Source organism: Lutra lutra, chromosome 9 (genome assembly GCF_902655055.1).
Source record: "Lutra lutra chromosome 9, mLutLut1.2, whole genome shotgun sequence".
Classification (NCBI taxonomy): Eukaryota; Metazoa; Chordata; class Mammalia; order Carnivora; family Mustelidae; genus Lutra; species Lutra lutra.
In genome coordinates this window covers 36,250,615-36,268,349 of record NC_062286.1, presented here as the reverse complement: position 1 = coordinate 36,268,349, position 17,735 = coordinate 36,250,615, and the positions used below count along the sequence as shown (strand labels likewise).

The 17,735-nt window shown below is 45.3% G+C and overlaps 1 protein-coding gene across 1 annotated transcript in view; it reads right to left on the bottom strand.

The window, feature by feature from the left end:
• ACOXL (acyl-CoA oxidase like) overlaps positions 1–17,735 on the bottom strand; it is a 336,509-nt gene that overhangs the window by 227,885 nt on the left and 90,889 nt on the right. The window contains exon 10 of the mRNA XM_047746939.1: positions 13,497–13,531. Coding sequence (XP_047602895.1) covers positions 13,497–13,531 — 35 coding nt within the window. The remainder of the gene's footprint in view (positions 1–13,496; positions 13,532–17,735) is intronic.

Sequence of the window (17,735 nt, the reverse complement as noted above, 5' to 3'; positions counted from 1 at the left end):
GGATATTTTTAAATTACTTCAACAGGAGGTGAGCAGCAATATAAAAATGAACTAAAATTGTCAAACTGTTGATAACTATAGAAACCAGGAGATGAGTAACTGGGAATCCACTATGCTATTTCTCCTTGTGCTTGAAATTTTCCATAATCAATACAATTTTTAAATATGTAGTAGCATTTCCAGTTGCTGGGCCAACTCCTCCTCCCTTCTCCTTAGTAACAGAATGCCAATTTTGTTCATGTAATTCACCCTCTCCTCTGGAGCCACAGTGCTTCACTGAGCCAGTCACAGTCACCCCATCCTCTCGGCCACAGGAGGATGAGCAGATGGTTCATGTGGCCAATAAAAGAAGAGGCGAAATCTCTTGAAAGGTTTCTGGTAAAAAAAAAAAGTTCCCATGCTGCTACAAAGTGGCATATAGGAAGAGATGAGTCTTCTTCTTTTGCTAAAATTTGTTGCATCTGCATGTGACAGCAAGAACTTCAGCAGCCATTTTGTGACTATGAGGGGTTCAGCCAAAGACAAAACCAATTTGCTAAGGGTTGCAGAGAAGAAAGATCAAAACAACCCTGGTCTTTGAGCATGTCACTAAGTTACTGAAATAACCACCCTGAAACTGCCTCACTTCAGGAATCATTAAGTGAGAAAACAACCCACTTACTGTTTAAAACAGTTGAGCCAGGGTTTCCTGTTACTCATAGCTAAAGGCATCCTACTTGATACAAAATAACTATTCAATGAATGAAGGAAAGAATGGATGAAGACAGATGTATGGGGAGAATTACAAGCCTTAGTGGCATCATTTGAGTCTAAGTAAAGTCAGTGTTGTTATAATCCCAAATAAGAGTTGAGATTTACATTCCATTTCCCCTTAGTACACAGGATCTTCTCTCTTATTTCACAGCACACGTTGTGTATTTCATTTCTCTGGCAACCAATCAGGTACTTCCTGGTATCTTCTCCTGTAAAGTCGCTCTTTGATTTGTTTGGAGCGTTTCCTTAAATGTCACCTGATATTCATAATTATGCCTAGGTCAGTGGGGGCTCCCAGTATACTGGAAAGAACATGGTCTTCATTAAGTGGCTCTGGGGTCTTGGACAACCTTCTGAGCATTAATGTCCTTATCTACAAGACAGAATTAGTAAAGCCCATTATAGGGGCTAAGAGAATTAAATGGGGAAGCATGCAGCGAATCATCTAAAGCATGGCACAATGCCATTTCATCCACATCAAGACTGGTTTTAAGGTCAAGGGTAACTGTTGGTAACTGGCAGAATCCCTGTTTTATTCTTCTACTCTTGTTTTCACGTATAAAAAAAAATCTCCCTCTTTATGAGCAGTTTCATTTCCAACATCTAACATATTTTTTCATCACAGAGGACAGGTGATTAAAAAGAAGATCTAGAGACACCTAGGTGGCTCAGTTGGTTGAGCGTCCAACTCTTGACTTCGGCTCAGGTCGTGATCTCAGGGTCCTGGGATCGAGCTCTGGGTCAGGCTCCGCACTCAGTGGGGAGTCTGCTTGAGATTCTCTCTCTCCTTCTGCTCCCCCACCATTAAAAATGAATAAATAAATCTTAAAAATAGATAAACAAATAAATAAAAGATTGAATCACTATGGTGTACATCTGAAATTCATAGATTATTGTGTGTCAATTAACTTCAACGAAAAAATGTTCTGGAAATAAATAGTGGTGATGGTGGCATGACATTGTGAATGTACTAAACAACACTGAATTTTACACTTTAAAATAGTTAAAATAGTAAATTTCATGTGCTTCTTACCATAATAAAATATAACTTAAAGTTTTTATTAAAAAAAAAAAGATCCCTCGTGGTTTCCTTTTAAACAGTAAGGGCTCCTTTGGGGTCAGTCAACTATCTCAAATGGGAGAGAATTTCTTGGAACACATTGGTAGCTCTCCCCCCTCACCCCACCGAGGCCTGGCCATCAGGTGTGAAGGACTAGGGGTGGGGGCAGGCTGAACAGAGAGCAGTGGGACAAGGACTACTGCCTCCCTCCCCTTTCTCAAGCAAAGATATGAAAACTCAGAAAATTCTGGTCCCTTCTGGATTATCACTTGAGATGGGCCCCCTCTCCCCTGAGGTTGAGTGGGCACTTTCTAGGGTCGTGTTTCTGGGCTCATGACTGAGCCACCTAGGCATCCCTTAAGTAAATGTATTTTAAACAGAAGTTTTCCATCAGTATTAATTGTCCCTTCCAGCCCAAATATCATTTAATTGCTCTCCCACCAAGCCCTAGCCCCTGTGAGCAACCAGAAAACAAGCACTCCTCTCTGGGGCTGAATCCATATTAGAGCTGTAAGCCATGTGAAATCATCCCTGGGACTCCCAGTGGGGTTGGTGACGTGTTTTAGGAAACATGTCTTCTGTTGGGTATCAGAGGTGTGACTTTAAACCCCCACACTTACTAGGTGTAAAACCATCACCTCCTGCCTCCTTGGTGAAGATACAGTTAGTCTCTGCCTGGACAATCACAAACAGCCACAGATGGGAGGGGGGCTAGAATCTGTACTGGCAACGCTAAGCATATCCTCCACCTGCCCTCTGCCTGCCAGGCTCCTCTTCCTCCTCCAGGAGTTGCCTCTAGCCTATCCCATGGAGCCTGGCATGGCCGACGACACACACCCCCAAACACACACACACACATTCATACGTTCATGCCTCACTACCTCAAACACTTCCTTTATCACCCTGACTGACTAGGATTCCCACCAGAGTCACCAGAGGCAGACATGGTGGGCTTTCACCTTCATCTACTCATGGTAGATACTCAATAAATGCTAGTTAGATGAACAAATGAATTTACATTCAACTGGAATTTTTTTAATGTCCTGGATTGTCTTTCTTTTTCATTTTAAGATTGTATAAGGAAGAAGAGGTGAGAAGACTGGAAATAGGACAGTCAAGATAAAATAATCAATTGCCTTCCGATTAGCTGTCACACCCTGTGGCTTATCAACAGGGCAGAGCCCTCCCCTGTGTCTTCAATGACAGCCAAACTAGAGGTGGAAGAGGGCTGGCTCCAGAGAGTGACAAATGAGTCTAATTGTTGATTTGTACTTCTCTACCGTTGCATGGACAACCATAAGTGCATTCTGGGTGATAGACCATTTAAGAGAGGCTACCGTTCTCTCCCGCCCATTAGCATGATTAATTGAAAGCTGATTTGATTTCTGTGCTTAAGCAAAGAGACAAACGAAAGAGGACAAAGAGGTTTTCAGGGGAGTATTTTGTCAACACAAAAGCCAACAGAGCATGTGAGCCTCTTAATAACGGATTTGATTCAATTTCTGCTGACTGAACACATGGTACCTGCCAGGCCCTGAAGATGGAAAGAGGAATAAACACCATGCTGACCTTGAGAAGCTCGGTTAAGGGCATAGTTTCTCTGCCCTGGGATGAGTCACATTTGGGGCAGGATCATTCTTGTGGCGGGGAGGGGCTCTTCTATATGCCTTACACAGCATCTCTGGCCTCCCCCCGCTGGGTGCCAGGAGTACCCCTCCTCCAAGCTGGGACAACCAAATACATCATCAAATGTTCCCAAGGGGACAAAATTCCCCACTTGAGAGCTCTTGGTCTAGGAGGAGTGTAAATCAATAACCCCACAATATACCACCAGGTAACAGGCCAACGCAGTTGGGAATGTGGACAGAGGAGCAATTCGTTCTGAGGAGGATTGCTGTGGACATCTGTGGAAGCCTACATGTGAGGATATAAACGGGGCTCCGTCTGGGCCACTGACAGCCCCACCACCTCCACCCCACCACAAACTCTAAGGAGGAAGCTGTCTTGTAGAACCAAATGGGCCACTGTGATAAGCAGTCACATGTATGTTAGAAAAGACTCAGGAGTGTAAATTTACATATTTCCTTCTCTACTTGGTACTTGAGGCTCTACCAACCTCAGCAGGAAACCAAATCTAAGTGATAAGGTACCTCAGGAAAAAGAAAAAAGAGCTACCTTGCTCGATTCCTTTCCCATTGGGCCCACAGTGGAGGGCATACACGCCGCCCCCTTCCGGAAACCCCTCAGGTCCTCCACAGGCCCAGTCCTCTGTGTATAGAATGTTCCCGATGCATAGATAGTTTGGGCCACATAAGAGACCAAAATGCCTTTTGTACAGGAAAAAATGACCTATAAATGAGGCGCCCTGGTGCCTGGAAGGAAGTAGATCTAGAATTTTCTGTGGCTAGTTTAACAGAGCCTCAGGAATACGTCTTGCCAACATAACTGTACATTAAAACTTGAGAAACATTCTTCAGGAAGAGGGGTTGTAGAACTTTAAGCCAAACTTGCAGGTAAAGCCATAGAAAATCAGCCCTGAGCCAGTCCCCCCAACACATCAGGCTGATCAAAGGACCCCTGTGTCATCTCCCGCTTAACAGAAACATGACCAGGGCCTGAGTAAACTCTCCTCCAAAATGGGTGATGACCGACTGCTTGGTCACTATAGGTGATCTGTTGGACCAGGGCGTTATGGTACCAGTCAAGGGAATACAGCAAAGGAGCCTGCGCTTCCCCACACCCAGCCTGGCTGTCATAAACACCAGCCTAGACAGTGGTCTGCGACCTGCCTCCCCCGGGCCCTGGGAGAATGGCAGCTCCTTTCAGCACAGTGAGGAGTGTGCTGCTGGAAGAATCTTCCTCCAGGCTGCTTTCCCTGTCTGTCCTTAGCCCCCGGGCTCTGGACTACAGCCCATTCACTGGGTGCCTGGGGCCCTGCCCCCTGTCCAGTGCTCAGCAGCAATCAACCAAGTGGGAGTAGGGGTGACACCTGCCGCATTCGCCTCAGCAGCCAGGGCGGAGGGGGAGGCGGCGGTGGGGTGGAAGGCAGAGCTGCTTTCTCACTACTCTCTCACTGGTGAGATCTGGAAACAGCTGCACCCCATTCCCTGGGTCTCCAGGGAGAGACCAGCCAGTCGATGTGTTTTCCAGATGGATGAGATGAGCAATGCCTCCTGGAACGTGACCTCCAGCACCAGCACTGGGGACCTCGGCTCCACGGAGGGGGGCAAGCCAAGCCCAACATGTCATCCCAGTGCCCCCTGCGGGCTCAGTGAACCACAGAATGGGGGGCTGGCTCTGGAAACCCCCTGCAGCCCCTCCAATGCCCCCCAGCAGCAACATAGTGAGTAAAGAATAAGGTCAAACCCAACGCCTCAGGCTGAACTACCCCCACCAAAGCCCCTCCCTCGAGCGCCTTTCAATCTGAGAAGTCCATGGCTGACCAAAGTCCTGACTGCACCTGTGAACTCATTCACGTGGAAAGCCTTTGAAAGACCAGCAAATTAACCTGCACGCTGTTACACATCTAACAGCTCACGGTCACTGAAAACAATCAAGTGAGCAAAACTATGAAACCGACGCCTCACCCTGGGCATACCAAACACAAGGTAGTTCCATACTCAGAAGCACTTGGACATGGGACCATTAACGTGGCCTCAGACAGGGTGGTCTCGCACAAGAGTGGCCCAGGCTGTCTCCAACCTTAGCTCTCTTTCATTCAAGTTCACTGAGGTTTAATTCACTTCCAGTAAAATTCACCTGCTTCAGGTGTTACAGTTCCATGAGTCTGGAAACCCTCATAATCAAGATTCAGACTATGTCTGTCACTGCCCCCTCCCCTCAAATTCCTCATGCCACTTTCTAGTTAGCCCCTCCCCTCCCCGTCTTTCTTCCCGTAGTTTTCCCTTTCCCAGAATGCCATGTAAATGGAATCTTAGAGCGTATGCACGTTGGAGTCTGGCTTCCTCCACTCAACATGATGCCTTTTTATTGCCGAATAATATTTCACTGCGCAGACGGGCCACGGTCTGTTTATCCACTTCCCAGGCAAAGGGCACTAGAGATCGTTTTCACTTTTGGGCTGTTGTGGACAGAGCCTCTATGCACATTTGCATAAAGTCTTTGCATGGGCACATGTTTCCATTTGTGTCAGTGCTACCGGGGAGTGGAGTCACTGGGTCCCATAGTAAGGTGATGTTTAACATTGTAAGAAATTATCAAAGTGGCCACACCATTTTACTTTCCCACCAACAGTGCAGGAGAGCTGGAATTACTCCGTATCTTCATCAATACCTCATACTGTATTGTCAGGATTTTGTGGTTTTGCATTTTGTTGTTTGGGGGGATTTTTTTGTTTTGTTTTTGGTGTGTGTGTGTTTAAGCCATTCTGATTCATGTGTAATAGAATCTCATTGTGGTCTTAATTTGCATTTCCTTAATGACTAATGATGCTGAGCACCTCTTCATGTGCTTATTTGCCATCTCTCGTACCTGTTCTGCCATCTCATTTGTGTCTCTTCTTTGGTAAAGTGTCAGTTCAAGAGATTTTTTTTTTTGCCCAGGTATTAAATTGCTTTCTTGTTAAATGTCTGTAAGAGTTCTACACATATTCTGGATACAAGTCCTTTATCAGATATGTGTTTTGAAAATATTTTCTCCTGGTTTGTGGCTTGTAGTTTCTAGGCAGTGGTTTTCACAGAGCAGATGTTTTTAATTTTGAAAAAATCCATTTTACCAACTTTTTCTTTCATAGTTTATGCTCTTTGTGTTCAAAGCTATCTTTGTCTTGCCCAAGGTCACGAAGATCTGCAGTTATGTTTTCTTCTATAAAGTTTTCAGGTTTAGATTTTATTGTGGGCACCTGATCCATTTCTGTTCATAGCTGTACCTGCTGTAAAGATAAGGGTTGAAGGTTTGGGGTATTTTTCTTTAAAGAGTGTTCAATTGTTCCAGTACCATTTATATCCTTTCTCCCTTGAATTACCTTGGTGCTTCTGTTGAAAATCAACTGATCATGAATGTGTGGGTCTGCTTCTAGACTCTTTATTCTGTTCAACTAGCCTATCTGTCCTTTTACCAGCACCAGACTGTCTTGATTCCTGTAATTCTATAGTAAGTCTTGAAGTCGGGTAGTATAAGGCTTTCAACTCTCCCAATTGCTTTGGCTAATCCAGGTCTTTTGCCTTTCCATATACATGTTTTAATTAGCTTGTCATTCTTTGAATTACCTTATCATTAGGCAAAATACTTACATGTATGTTTCTTCATTTGAAATAGGGTTTTGTCTAATCTCTGGACCAATTTAAGTTGGGTGCCTTATCCTTTTGAAAGTAAGGGAGTGGTCATTCTTCAAAGATACCATAAAAGAAAGACTAACCAGTTCCTTCTAAACTCCCCCACACAGAATGGCTTTGCCAAATGGCCTTGGTTCTAAGTGCTGGGTTGTGGAATCCACGTGTTCTGATGTGCGAGGGGAACAAGAATGCAGTCTGCCTTTCCAACCTACTCCCTGATATAGAAAGGAAAAGACACAAAGTTGAGGTCAGCTCTGAGCCCTAACAATAGAAAGGAGCGTGGTTCCTTGATAAATTTTTGAAAATGAGGCAACCTCTTTTCCACCCAAGGGGCCACTGGAGGAGTAGGAGTTCACTAATGCAGAAGAGAAGAGGGAAGTTAATTCTTCAGAGGAAATAGCAAGAGCAAGGGATAGAGCAGGCGAGAAGCTCAGGGCTACAAAATTTGAGGAGACAGGCTTGGAGATAAAGTCTAGGATCAGAATTCTGCTCCCTGAGCACGGAAGCCTATGGAAGCTTTTGAGTGGGAGGGACATAATCAGATCTGTATTTGAGAAAGATCTTCATACTAGCAGGCAAAATATCCTTCCAGAGGTCATCCTGTGGGCGTGGCATCAGACATGTGATAAGCAGGTTTGACTGGGGAAATGGCAGAAAGCCTGGACCGGAATGTCTTTGGAGAATAAGGCCACGGAATTAAAAATCAGACAAGGGATTAAAGGGGATGGGAGAGGCACAGGAAGGCACATTGACATATGCCTTACTCCCCTGGACCCTGAACAGCCCCCACCACTCTCCAGGCATATCAACAGCCCCAGGCAGAGCCATGCTCTAAGAGGCCAACAAGGTATCTGCAGGGTTGGAGGACCTCACCGAGTCTGGTCATATAATTCAGACACCCTGTGACTATTCATATTCTGTTCCTCAGGGGCAATATTTTGTGTTAAGGTTATCTTAAAAATGCAACCTTCCAAAAGATGGCTTGATTTTAAGATTATGCCACTGGGGTTGAATAAATTTCTTGGCAACCCTGTGTATAAATCTGGTCAGGGCCTCACTGTGAAGTCTGAAACAGAGACAGATGGAACAGTCGGCCAGAAAGCCCCAGTGACAGAAACAACTATTCCCTGGAAGGGGTTGTTGGGCGGGGGGGGGAGGGGGGCAGAAAGGCATCTTTGTTTATTTTTACAAAATTTGGAGAACAACAGTGTCCCCCAGCTGTCTCCACAAGATCAAACCTGCTCCAAATGGGAGTTGCTAGGTATTTGCCAACACTTGAAATCAAAGTCCAATAGGCCTGATGGCCCTGTTTCTTGTCTTTCCCTCCCTTTGTATTTCAAGATGACAATTTCATTTGTTCATTGATGCAGCCTGTCCATTCAATAAGTATTCTGATTCATCTATGAACTTCAAACTCCACTTCTAATCTAAATCGGAACACAAAAGTACATGACCCCTTCACTTCTTGCTAGGCCCTGTGGCTCATCCAAAGCAAACACCTGAAGGCAGTCTCAGAATGACATTTAATCATGGGGTCTGCATTTTCTGCGTAAGGCCATGCCCTCCGAAGTCCAGCTTAGGGATCGTCAAACTGTCAACTCGCCCACTTCTCTGGGACCGATCACACACAAGCTCCCCAAACCTCCCTTCCCCTCATCAGCCCTCAGGGAACACCAAAGCCTGTTAGGAGGTTGGTACCTATAACTCCAAAATTAGGGTTAGGGCACAGGCCTGGGGCAGGGTACCAAATTTGGCCTTTGTTAGGGCTTATACGAAACAGAAAAAGTCAGTTGTGAAAAAGACATATCTTTAGTCTTCATCTAAAAGTCAAACCTCTGTGAACTTCCATTTTTAACTGTAACAGAGCCAAGTGGAAAATTTGCTTCCCTCCTTATTTATTAAAGAAGGACAAGGAACAGAAACAAAAAAGAAAAGAATTCTGTCGGGGGCTAGTTCGCCACTCTCCCACCCGGTTTCCATGGGCTGTTCTTTAGAAACAAGGACACAGGGGCCGTGTGCAAAACTGCCACGCTCTTGGCTCACGTGGCCTCTCCGCTGTGCCAGAGAAGCAAGAGCCAAAGGTAAGATGACCACTTCTGAGCCACTTCGTCTCTGCCTGGGAGCTCCCACCAGGAGGGAGCAGGCTTCTCCAGGCTGCTGCACAGTGACAGACAGGAAGAACGTCTAAACACTCTTACTGACTTATAGAAAAAGAAAAAAACAAAACACCCACACAGTGGGGAACAATTTCCCCACTGTGTGGGTGGTGGGGCCCCGAGAGCTGTTATCTGCAAAGGGCACTTCTGGGGGTTACCCAGCTGTCACCACTGTGTGGATTCCACTCGAAAACCTCAAGCCAACCCGGGGGGGAATGAACATCAAGAGACGATTTTTCCACTCTGTGAAAATGACTTGACTGTACAGACATAAATTAAGACTCCATGATAATAAATGAAATGTGTGCAGGACCTATCGTAAGATGCACGATCGGTCACAGCTGATGCTCCTGCTTGCCTGGCACATCTACAGCATCAGAGTATGACTTTGTCATTCTCCACTTCCTGACCCTTGAGCACCTGACCCTGTATGACGTCTTTCTCTCCCTCCCTCCCTCTCTCTCTCTCTCTCTCTCTCTCTCACACACACACACACACACACTCCTATACCACACAACCAGGTCTGGCATTACTGGTCTAGCAGGAGTAGAAGCTGAACCAGCAAGTCTGAGGGCAGAGGTGGGAGTCATTGGGGTGAACCTGTGTTAGTACAGGAATGGAGGGGAGGGATGTTCTAGCTCTGTTCATCGTAACGAGGGAGATTTGACGGCTGGAGCAAAAATACGGGTGTATAAAAACAATACAGGCATCCTTTGGGCCTTAAGTCCCTCTTTTGCCACACAAAGTTTCCCCTTTCCAAGCTGCTCTGCCCCATGTGTCTATGGCAGCCTAAGAGGTACTGCCTGCCCACCGAGTTTGTAGGATTTAGTGATTCCTCTCCTCCTCTGCAAAAGTCCCTCCAAGCCACCCCTAACTGAACCCATCTTCCCAATGCTGCCATCTGGAGCCATGTTCACTTCCCCCTTTCCCTTCATCCCACTTCCATCTACTACAAGAATCTTGCACCATTGTTCTTGGCCTTGGCCCTCCTGTTTCGATCTGGGATATGGAGCTGGTGATTAGAACCTTAAGTCCCAAACCTTGCTTCCAAAAGTATCCTAACCCACATGAAGAGGACCTTGGAAACCCTCAATTCCAGCATCTGTGTTCTGGGTAGACATGACAATAGAAATGGAAACCATTTTTCAATAGCAACTGTGAGCCTTTCAAGGGGACCCAGAACTGCATACATGTAGGACACAACCCCATCTTGAAAAGTAATCAACGGAAGAACAGTATGGCGATCCCTCAAAAACCCAAAAATACAATTACCATATGATGCAGCAATTCCACTTCTGGGTATATACCCAAAAGAACTGAAAGCAAGTTTTCTAAGAGATTTTTCTTTTTCTCTTTATTTTCAGATTATTTACTTATTTATTTATTTGAGCAAAAGAGAGAGAGAGAGAGAGCCCAGAAGGAGAGTGAGAAGGAGAAGCAGACGCCCACTGAGCAGTGAGACCAACATGGGACTCGATCCCAGGATCCTGGGATCATGACCTGAGCCGAAGGCAGATGCTTAACCAGCCTAGCCACCCAGGCACCCCTCAAAGAGATTTTTACATGTTCATGTTTATAGCAGCATTGTTAACAATAAATAGCCAAAGGCAGGAGCAACCCAAAAGTCTATTGATAGATGAAAGGATAAGCAAAGAGTGATATATATATTTATATATCTATATAGATATACACACACACGCACACGCAATGGGGGTATTATTCAGCCTTAAAAAGGAAGGAAATCTGACAACCACTACAACATGGATGAATCCAGAGGACATTATGCTAAGTGAAAGAAGCCAGCCACAAAAAGACAAATACTATATGATTCCACTTATCTGAGGATCCTATAGTAGTCAAATTCAGAGACAGAAAGTAGAATGGGGGTTACCAAGGGCTGGAGGCGGAGGCGGGGCGGGGATGGGGAATTAGTGTTCAGTGAGTACTGAGTTTCATTTTGGGAAGATGAAAATGTTCTAGAAATAGATGTGGTGATAGTTGGACAAGAATGTGAATATACTTAGTATCACTGAACTGAATACCTTTTAAACCTTTTTTAAGGGTTAAAATAATAAATTTTATGTTAGGTATATTTTACTAAAAAAAAAAGTAATCAACAGAAATATTGAAGTTTCAATTAATCTAAACAAACTAGCAGGATTTTTTTAAAGAAGAGACACAACCAGGGGCAGCTGGGTGGCTCAGTCGGTTGGGCGTCTACCTTTGGCTTGGGTCATGATCCCAGGGTCCTGGGATCAAGTCCCACATTGGCTCCCTGCTCAGCAGGGAGCCTGTTTCTCCCTCTGCCTGCAGCTCCCCCTGCTTGTGCTCTCTCTCCCTTTCTTTCTCTCTTTGTCAAATAAATAAATAAATCTAAAAAGGAAAGAGGGGGAGGTGGTGTAGGAGGGGGAGGTAGAGGAAGAGAGGGAGGAGAAAGAGGAGGGAGAGGAGGAGGAGGAGGACGAGGACGAGGAGGAGGAGAAGAAGATACAACCAGAAACACACATCCTTCATCTTCCTTCTCTCTGAGGACAGAGATGGGTGACAGGGCCAGGCAGCAGGAGGGACAGAAGGGTCTCCACCAACCCAGTGAGGTATCAGTAACCTCACATTGTGATGCCAGGTGCCTGCCCTGGCTGAGGGAGGGGCAAGCAGGAATCTTCTCCACAACATAGGCCTGAACCCCATATAAGCACAGGGGCAAAGGCACCACCCAGCCTTCCATCAGGTCTACCCTGCTCTGCTATCTTACCTGATTCCCTGACTCGAAAAGACTAATGGTTGGCAAATGTCCCTTAGCCTCACCAAGTATTAAAAAGAAAACTCTCTTCTCAAGCTCCATATAGACTCTGAGTTTCTGCACCAGTTAGAGCTCTCCATGGAGCCACAGAGTAACCCTCACCATTGTGCGAATAAGCCATGATTGTTCTCTGAACCAGAGCAAGACCTTAGCTTTCTTAGGGAAGAGGCATCTTCAGCTCTCATGCAGAAACAGCCAGCTGCTTTTCTTGAGAAGGGGGACTCAAGTATGAGGAAAGTTCCACCCAAAAGGAAAAGAATGGAAAGGGCAAAATCTGCCCTCCCCTCCCCATACCCCCACCCAATATGCAGCACACATGAGGGTTCAGGACCCGCTGTCCACATCAGGCTTCCCAAGGGCAGAGCCACTGTAGAGCCCGTCAGTCCAGGAGCCTGGGCCAGGCTGACAAGGGAGCAGGTGTGTCTGCAGGACACTCTGCCTGGCCGTTCCTAGCACCTGGCACACCTTCGATCTCGAAACATCAAAGAAGTCTGGGCTTCTCTGGAGCAGCATTCTCCCAAGAGTAGCCAGGAGTGTCCAGCATGAGCACTTTTCTTCCCAGACACTCATTCCCAGTTCTGAGTGCTTCTCACCCTGTCCTGCCTTCTTCCTGCTCTACCCCACATAGGGCACCGATAGCTCTTCGAGGTCTCTCTGCCCACTTCGTGGCTCAAGTCACAGCTGAATGTAAATGAGTACATGCAACCTGTTGCAAGTATTTTTGGAAGGCAACCTCCTTTGAGGTAACTACAGGTTGTTTGTGGAGAGCTGGCCAGATGTCTTAAGCTGACCGGCGGGTGGCACTTTGGGGAGGCTGTGAACAGGTTGTGTAAGGACAGGAGGGACGTAACTTGTAGCCCGTCCATGGAGACAGGATCTTTAACTAATTCAACATTTTAATACATTTTGATGAATATTAGTACAAGAAACCAACATTTTTCATAAGCATGGTGCACTTGAGAAAAAGGCAGGAGTCATGAAGCAAGACAAAAAAAATAGAGCTTTCAGCCATTCTCAGATGAACGTAAGACAAGAAGGGGGCCTCCATGGAGGGGCCAGGGGCTTCACTAACAAGCCTTCCTCCAACTTTCTGTTTGCCTGGTCTCCGCCTCTCACGCACAACACCTCTGATTCTGTTCTTATCCCTACATGGAATACATTATCCAGGAATCACTTGTGTTCCTGCCCTACAGGAGTACATTTTCCGTTTAAAAGAAATGCACTACCTACCACCACTTTTACGTAAAAACCTTCTTCCCCCAAATAGCCAGTGATGCTCACAAATCAAACAACTAGAACAATTCTAATTCTGTGAACTGATACCATGGGTACAATAGTCACCAAAATTAAGCTCAAAAACCCACAGACTTGAGCAAACTAAAAGCTATAAACCAGTAAGGTTGTGCCTTAAGAGAAAAAAAAATTAACTTTACCTGTGGCTGTAGCGAATGGCTATCGTCAACCCAAGCTGTAATTAAAAAGAGGGGAAAAATAGATATTAAATAATATTAAGAGTATGCTGAATTCACAAGAAAATTCACTTATTATGGTCCATTATTTTTTAAACATTTCCCAAAATCTCCTACTGCTTCTGCTTCATAAATAACACGTTTTAATGATAGATCTTTAGTTTCATCATAGTTCTTAAAGGATAATCATATTTTGAAAGGGTCTTAGAGACACCTAAAATATTTCTTTGCATCTCTCAAATTAGATGGGTGTCTCTCATCTGGCAGATCTTCCATTAACAGAGCTTTTTTTTTTTTTTTTTTGCTTTTTAACCCTTTTTTCTTTTTTCTTTACATTTTTTAAACTTAATTTTTAAATTTTTTATTGAGATGTAATTAACAAATAAATTGTATATATTTAATGTATACAATGTGATGCCTTGATTTACATATGCAGGGTGAAATTATTACCATATGTTATGACATTAATTAACACATCCATCACTTTACAAAATCACTTTTTCTTTTTTTGGTGAGACCACTTAAGATGTACTCTCTTTGCAAATTTCAAGTATACAATACAGTATTGTTAACTATAGCCACCGCGCTGGGCATTAAATCTCCAGAGTGTATTCATCTTACAACTCAAAGTTTATACCCTCTGACCAACACCTCCCCATTTCCCTCACCCCCAGGCCCTGGCAACCACCATTCTACTCCCTGTTTGTATGAGCAAAACAGGGCTCTTTCAGCTCTGAGACAAAGCTGTGAAAGGATAGGATTCAGTGTGTGGCTGATTCTGAGGTTTGCCATACCCGGGTCCAGGGAGGAGTTCTTTCCCTCACCCCTGCCCCAGGAGTGCTGAGCGGAGCCCAGGCTATGGGGTCGGGGGAGACTGACCACCTGGGTCAGAGTCTTGTCAGGGGGATCTGAGCAGCCTTCACACTGATTCCATGAGCTCAAGGCCAACATACTGCGCTCCTGAGGACAGCAAAGAGATTGAGCCTTCAGTGCATGTGCGACATCAAGAGAAAGCGTATACCATCACTGGACACAGTGACAAGTGGAGACCATGGTGACACCTTGATTTCCTTTTTACTCTGTGGGGGTGGCATGGAAACCTCTCAAGCATAAGCTGGGATCAAATCATATGACATGGACCTCAGCTAGTTCATGCAAGGTCATAGCCGATTCTGGAAGAGCCAGGCCACAAGAGTTCAACTGCTAACCATATGGATATCAGATATTTAGATTCTCAGAGCTTCAGTGTTTACAACTATATAACGCGAAAAGATTTTCTCATGTAAGGATTAAGCAATTTTTCCGTTTTTGTGTTTATACCTGTGTGTGCACACACATGTGTGCATACTGCCTATAGAAAGGAAAAATTCCATGAATAATAACTACCACTACTACAACTATATTTGGGCAATACCTCATTTATGAAAATGTTTTCATTTTCCAAAAATTTTTTAAAAGATTTTATTTACTTCTTTTAAGAGAGAGAGAGACGGAGCACTGAGTGTAGTCCATAAACACTGAATCTTGGAACACTAAAAAAAATTAATTTAATTAAAAAAGAGAGACAGACAGACAGAGACAGAGAGTGGGCATAAGTCAGTGGGGAGTGGGGGAGAAGAACAGAGGGAGAGGGAGAGAGAGAATCCCAAGCAGACACCCTGCTGAGCACGGAGTCCAACGCAGGGCTCAATCCCACAACCCCAAAATCATGACCTGAGCTGAAATCAAGAGTTGGATGCTTGACAAACTGAGCCACCCAGGCAGTCCTTCATTTCCCAAAATTTAATTTTTAAGTTAGTTCTTAGAACTGAGAAAGTATTTTATCATGTAAAAATGATGATCAGCTTCAACCGTGCCTATATAACTCTCATCAACCCACTTGTGGCTGATCTAAGGCCCTGATAGTTTAAGGAACTCACAGCAGTTAAAAATCCAAGCATCATCCAGTTCAAAGTCTACCTAAGTTGAACCTTCACGTCACTAGCAGTTCCCCTGATGTTGGCCCCAATGGCAGTGGGGGTGGGGGTGGGGTTGGTCACTTCCATGGGGTTGTCCTGGACCTGGATGACACAAGGGTCCCTGGGCAGTGGAAGGGTGGAAGGGGTGATGAAGAAGCAAGGAGAGGGAGAGTTAAGAGAAGTAAAGTCATTGGGATGAATATACTATATGTCAACTATATTTTAATTAATTAAAAAAAAATAAAGAAATTCTGGGGCGCCTGGGTGGCTCAGTGGGTGAAGCCTCTACCTTCAGCTCAGGTCATGATCCCAGGGTCCTGGGATCAAGCCCCGCATCGGGCTCTCTGCTCAGCAGGGAGCCTGCTTCCCCCCTTCTCTCTTCCTGCCCCTCTGCCTACTTGTGATCTCTGTCTGTCAAATAAATAAATAAAATCTTAAGAAAGAAAGAAAGAAAGAAAGAAAGAAAGAAAGAAAGAAAGAAAGGAAGGAAGGAAGGAAGGAAGGAAGGAAGGAAGGAAGGAAGGAAGGAAGGAAGAAAGAAAGAAAGAAGAAAGTGTAACACCTCAGTCCAGCTTGACACACTGCAGAATCCCCCAGCTATTACCTGAACAGGTCAGTTCCAGAATAGTTCGGCTGGGTGTTACCACCATGCACACCCCAAATGCAGAACTGACAGGTCTCAGGGGGGACAGGCTTGAATTTTACCAAAAGATTCTCTAGAAGTGAAGGCATGAAATCTACGACATCAAGGTGATTTCATACCACACTCACCTGAGTGTACTCAATTATCTGTCAGCTGAACCAAAGGTACATTTGTTTTTGAGATTTAAGCAAACGGAAAAGGAAGATGCCTCAGGGACAATCAAGAATTTAAAGAACAAGGAGGAAATTACTTAGGGAAGGAAATAAAAACAGAAACTGTAGCCAAAAGGTCAGGATGAGCAATTTACGATTTCACATGCCATGTAACTTTACATTTCCTGGAGTTAAAAAGTTCTGGCTTCCACTGAGGCTAATTACAAGATAATTTTACCAACCGAATATTTTGATAAGCTTTCAAGTACTGCTAAACTGGTGGCTTTTCCGCAGTTGAAAGATGCGCCTTTGCTGGAGGAGGGAGAGAAAATGGGTGTGGGAGGGCCAAAAATAAGAAAAAAGCAGAGGAAGTCTTTCAGTGGTAGCTGTGCTGGTTAAAAGAGGCTGGGTGATGAATCCTTCACAGAGATGAATTTCAATGAAGCCCTCGCATTTGTCTTTTCCTGGCTTCTGAATCAAGTATGTTTTGTTGTCATTTTAAAAAGGACATCTCTGTGAAGGAAGAAAGCGCAAACCAGGGAATCACACAGAACCGCCGCTGCGTTCCAGGGGCCTCTGCATGAACAGGCCGGGTAATGACATGCTAGGGAACTAGATGATTCGAACCCAGGCAAAGGGCCTGGAGCTACGTGAGACGTGACTCACGTGGTGGATGGGAACAGGGCACCGCACTGTCATGCTGGAAACTCCACACAGAACGCCCCTGATCCAGTTTGGCAGCCCTGACAAGACCCCTGAACGGTGGAGAAGAGCCCTCATGGGCCTTGCCCTGAAATCCCAGGTTGGAACATGCGTAAGGAGACTATGTCTCTTCTGCCTCCTCTGCATATTATCTGACCCCAGAGAAGGCAGGGGCGGTAGAAAATCTCTGAGGTTTCTGGACCATAGTAGATATAAGACAAAGGCCACTGTGTAATCTGTTGAGAGATGAGCCAGAGATAACCTTCTGCCCTGGCATTAGGAACCTAGCTAGTCAGGCCCCTCTGAGCACTCAGCGTGCTAAGAAGCCCCAGCAACCCGGAAATGCTTTGAACCAGTCTCCCTCCTGCCTGTGTCGGCACAGACATGTGTGCAACCATGCGCCTGTGCACAATTTATAACCACTACACACGTGTGGGCACACAGATGCACACACGTTGTGTGCCCTGAGACCCAATTCACCCATGTGTGTACACATACGTTTGCACACATGCATACCCACACTCACGCGTACATGCACATGTACACCACTTGCGTGTGCACGCGTCCCAACAAGCATGTGTTCATATGTGCTCAGTCCATGCGCATGCTCACACAGTACTCAGATGCAGACACACGCAGGCACCAGCACATATGCGCGCACACACTCATACAGATGTGCACACATGCACAGAGAAGCTTCAGCATTCAGAGAGGCCCCCAGAGCCCCCCCAAGACAAAGGGAGGCCTC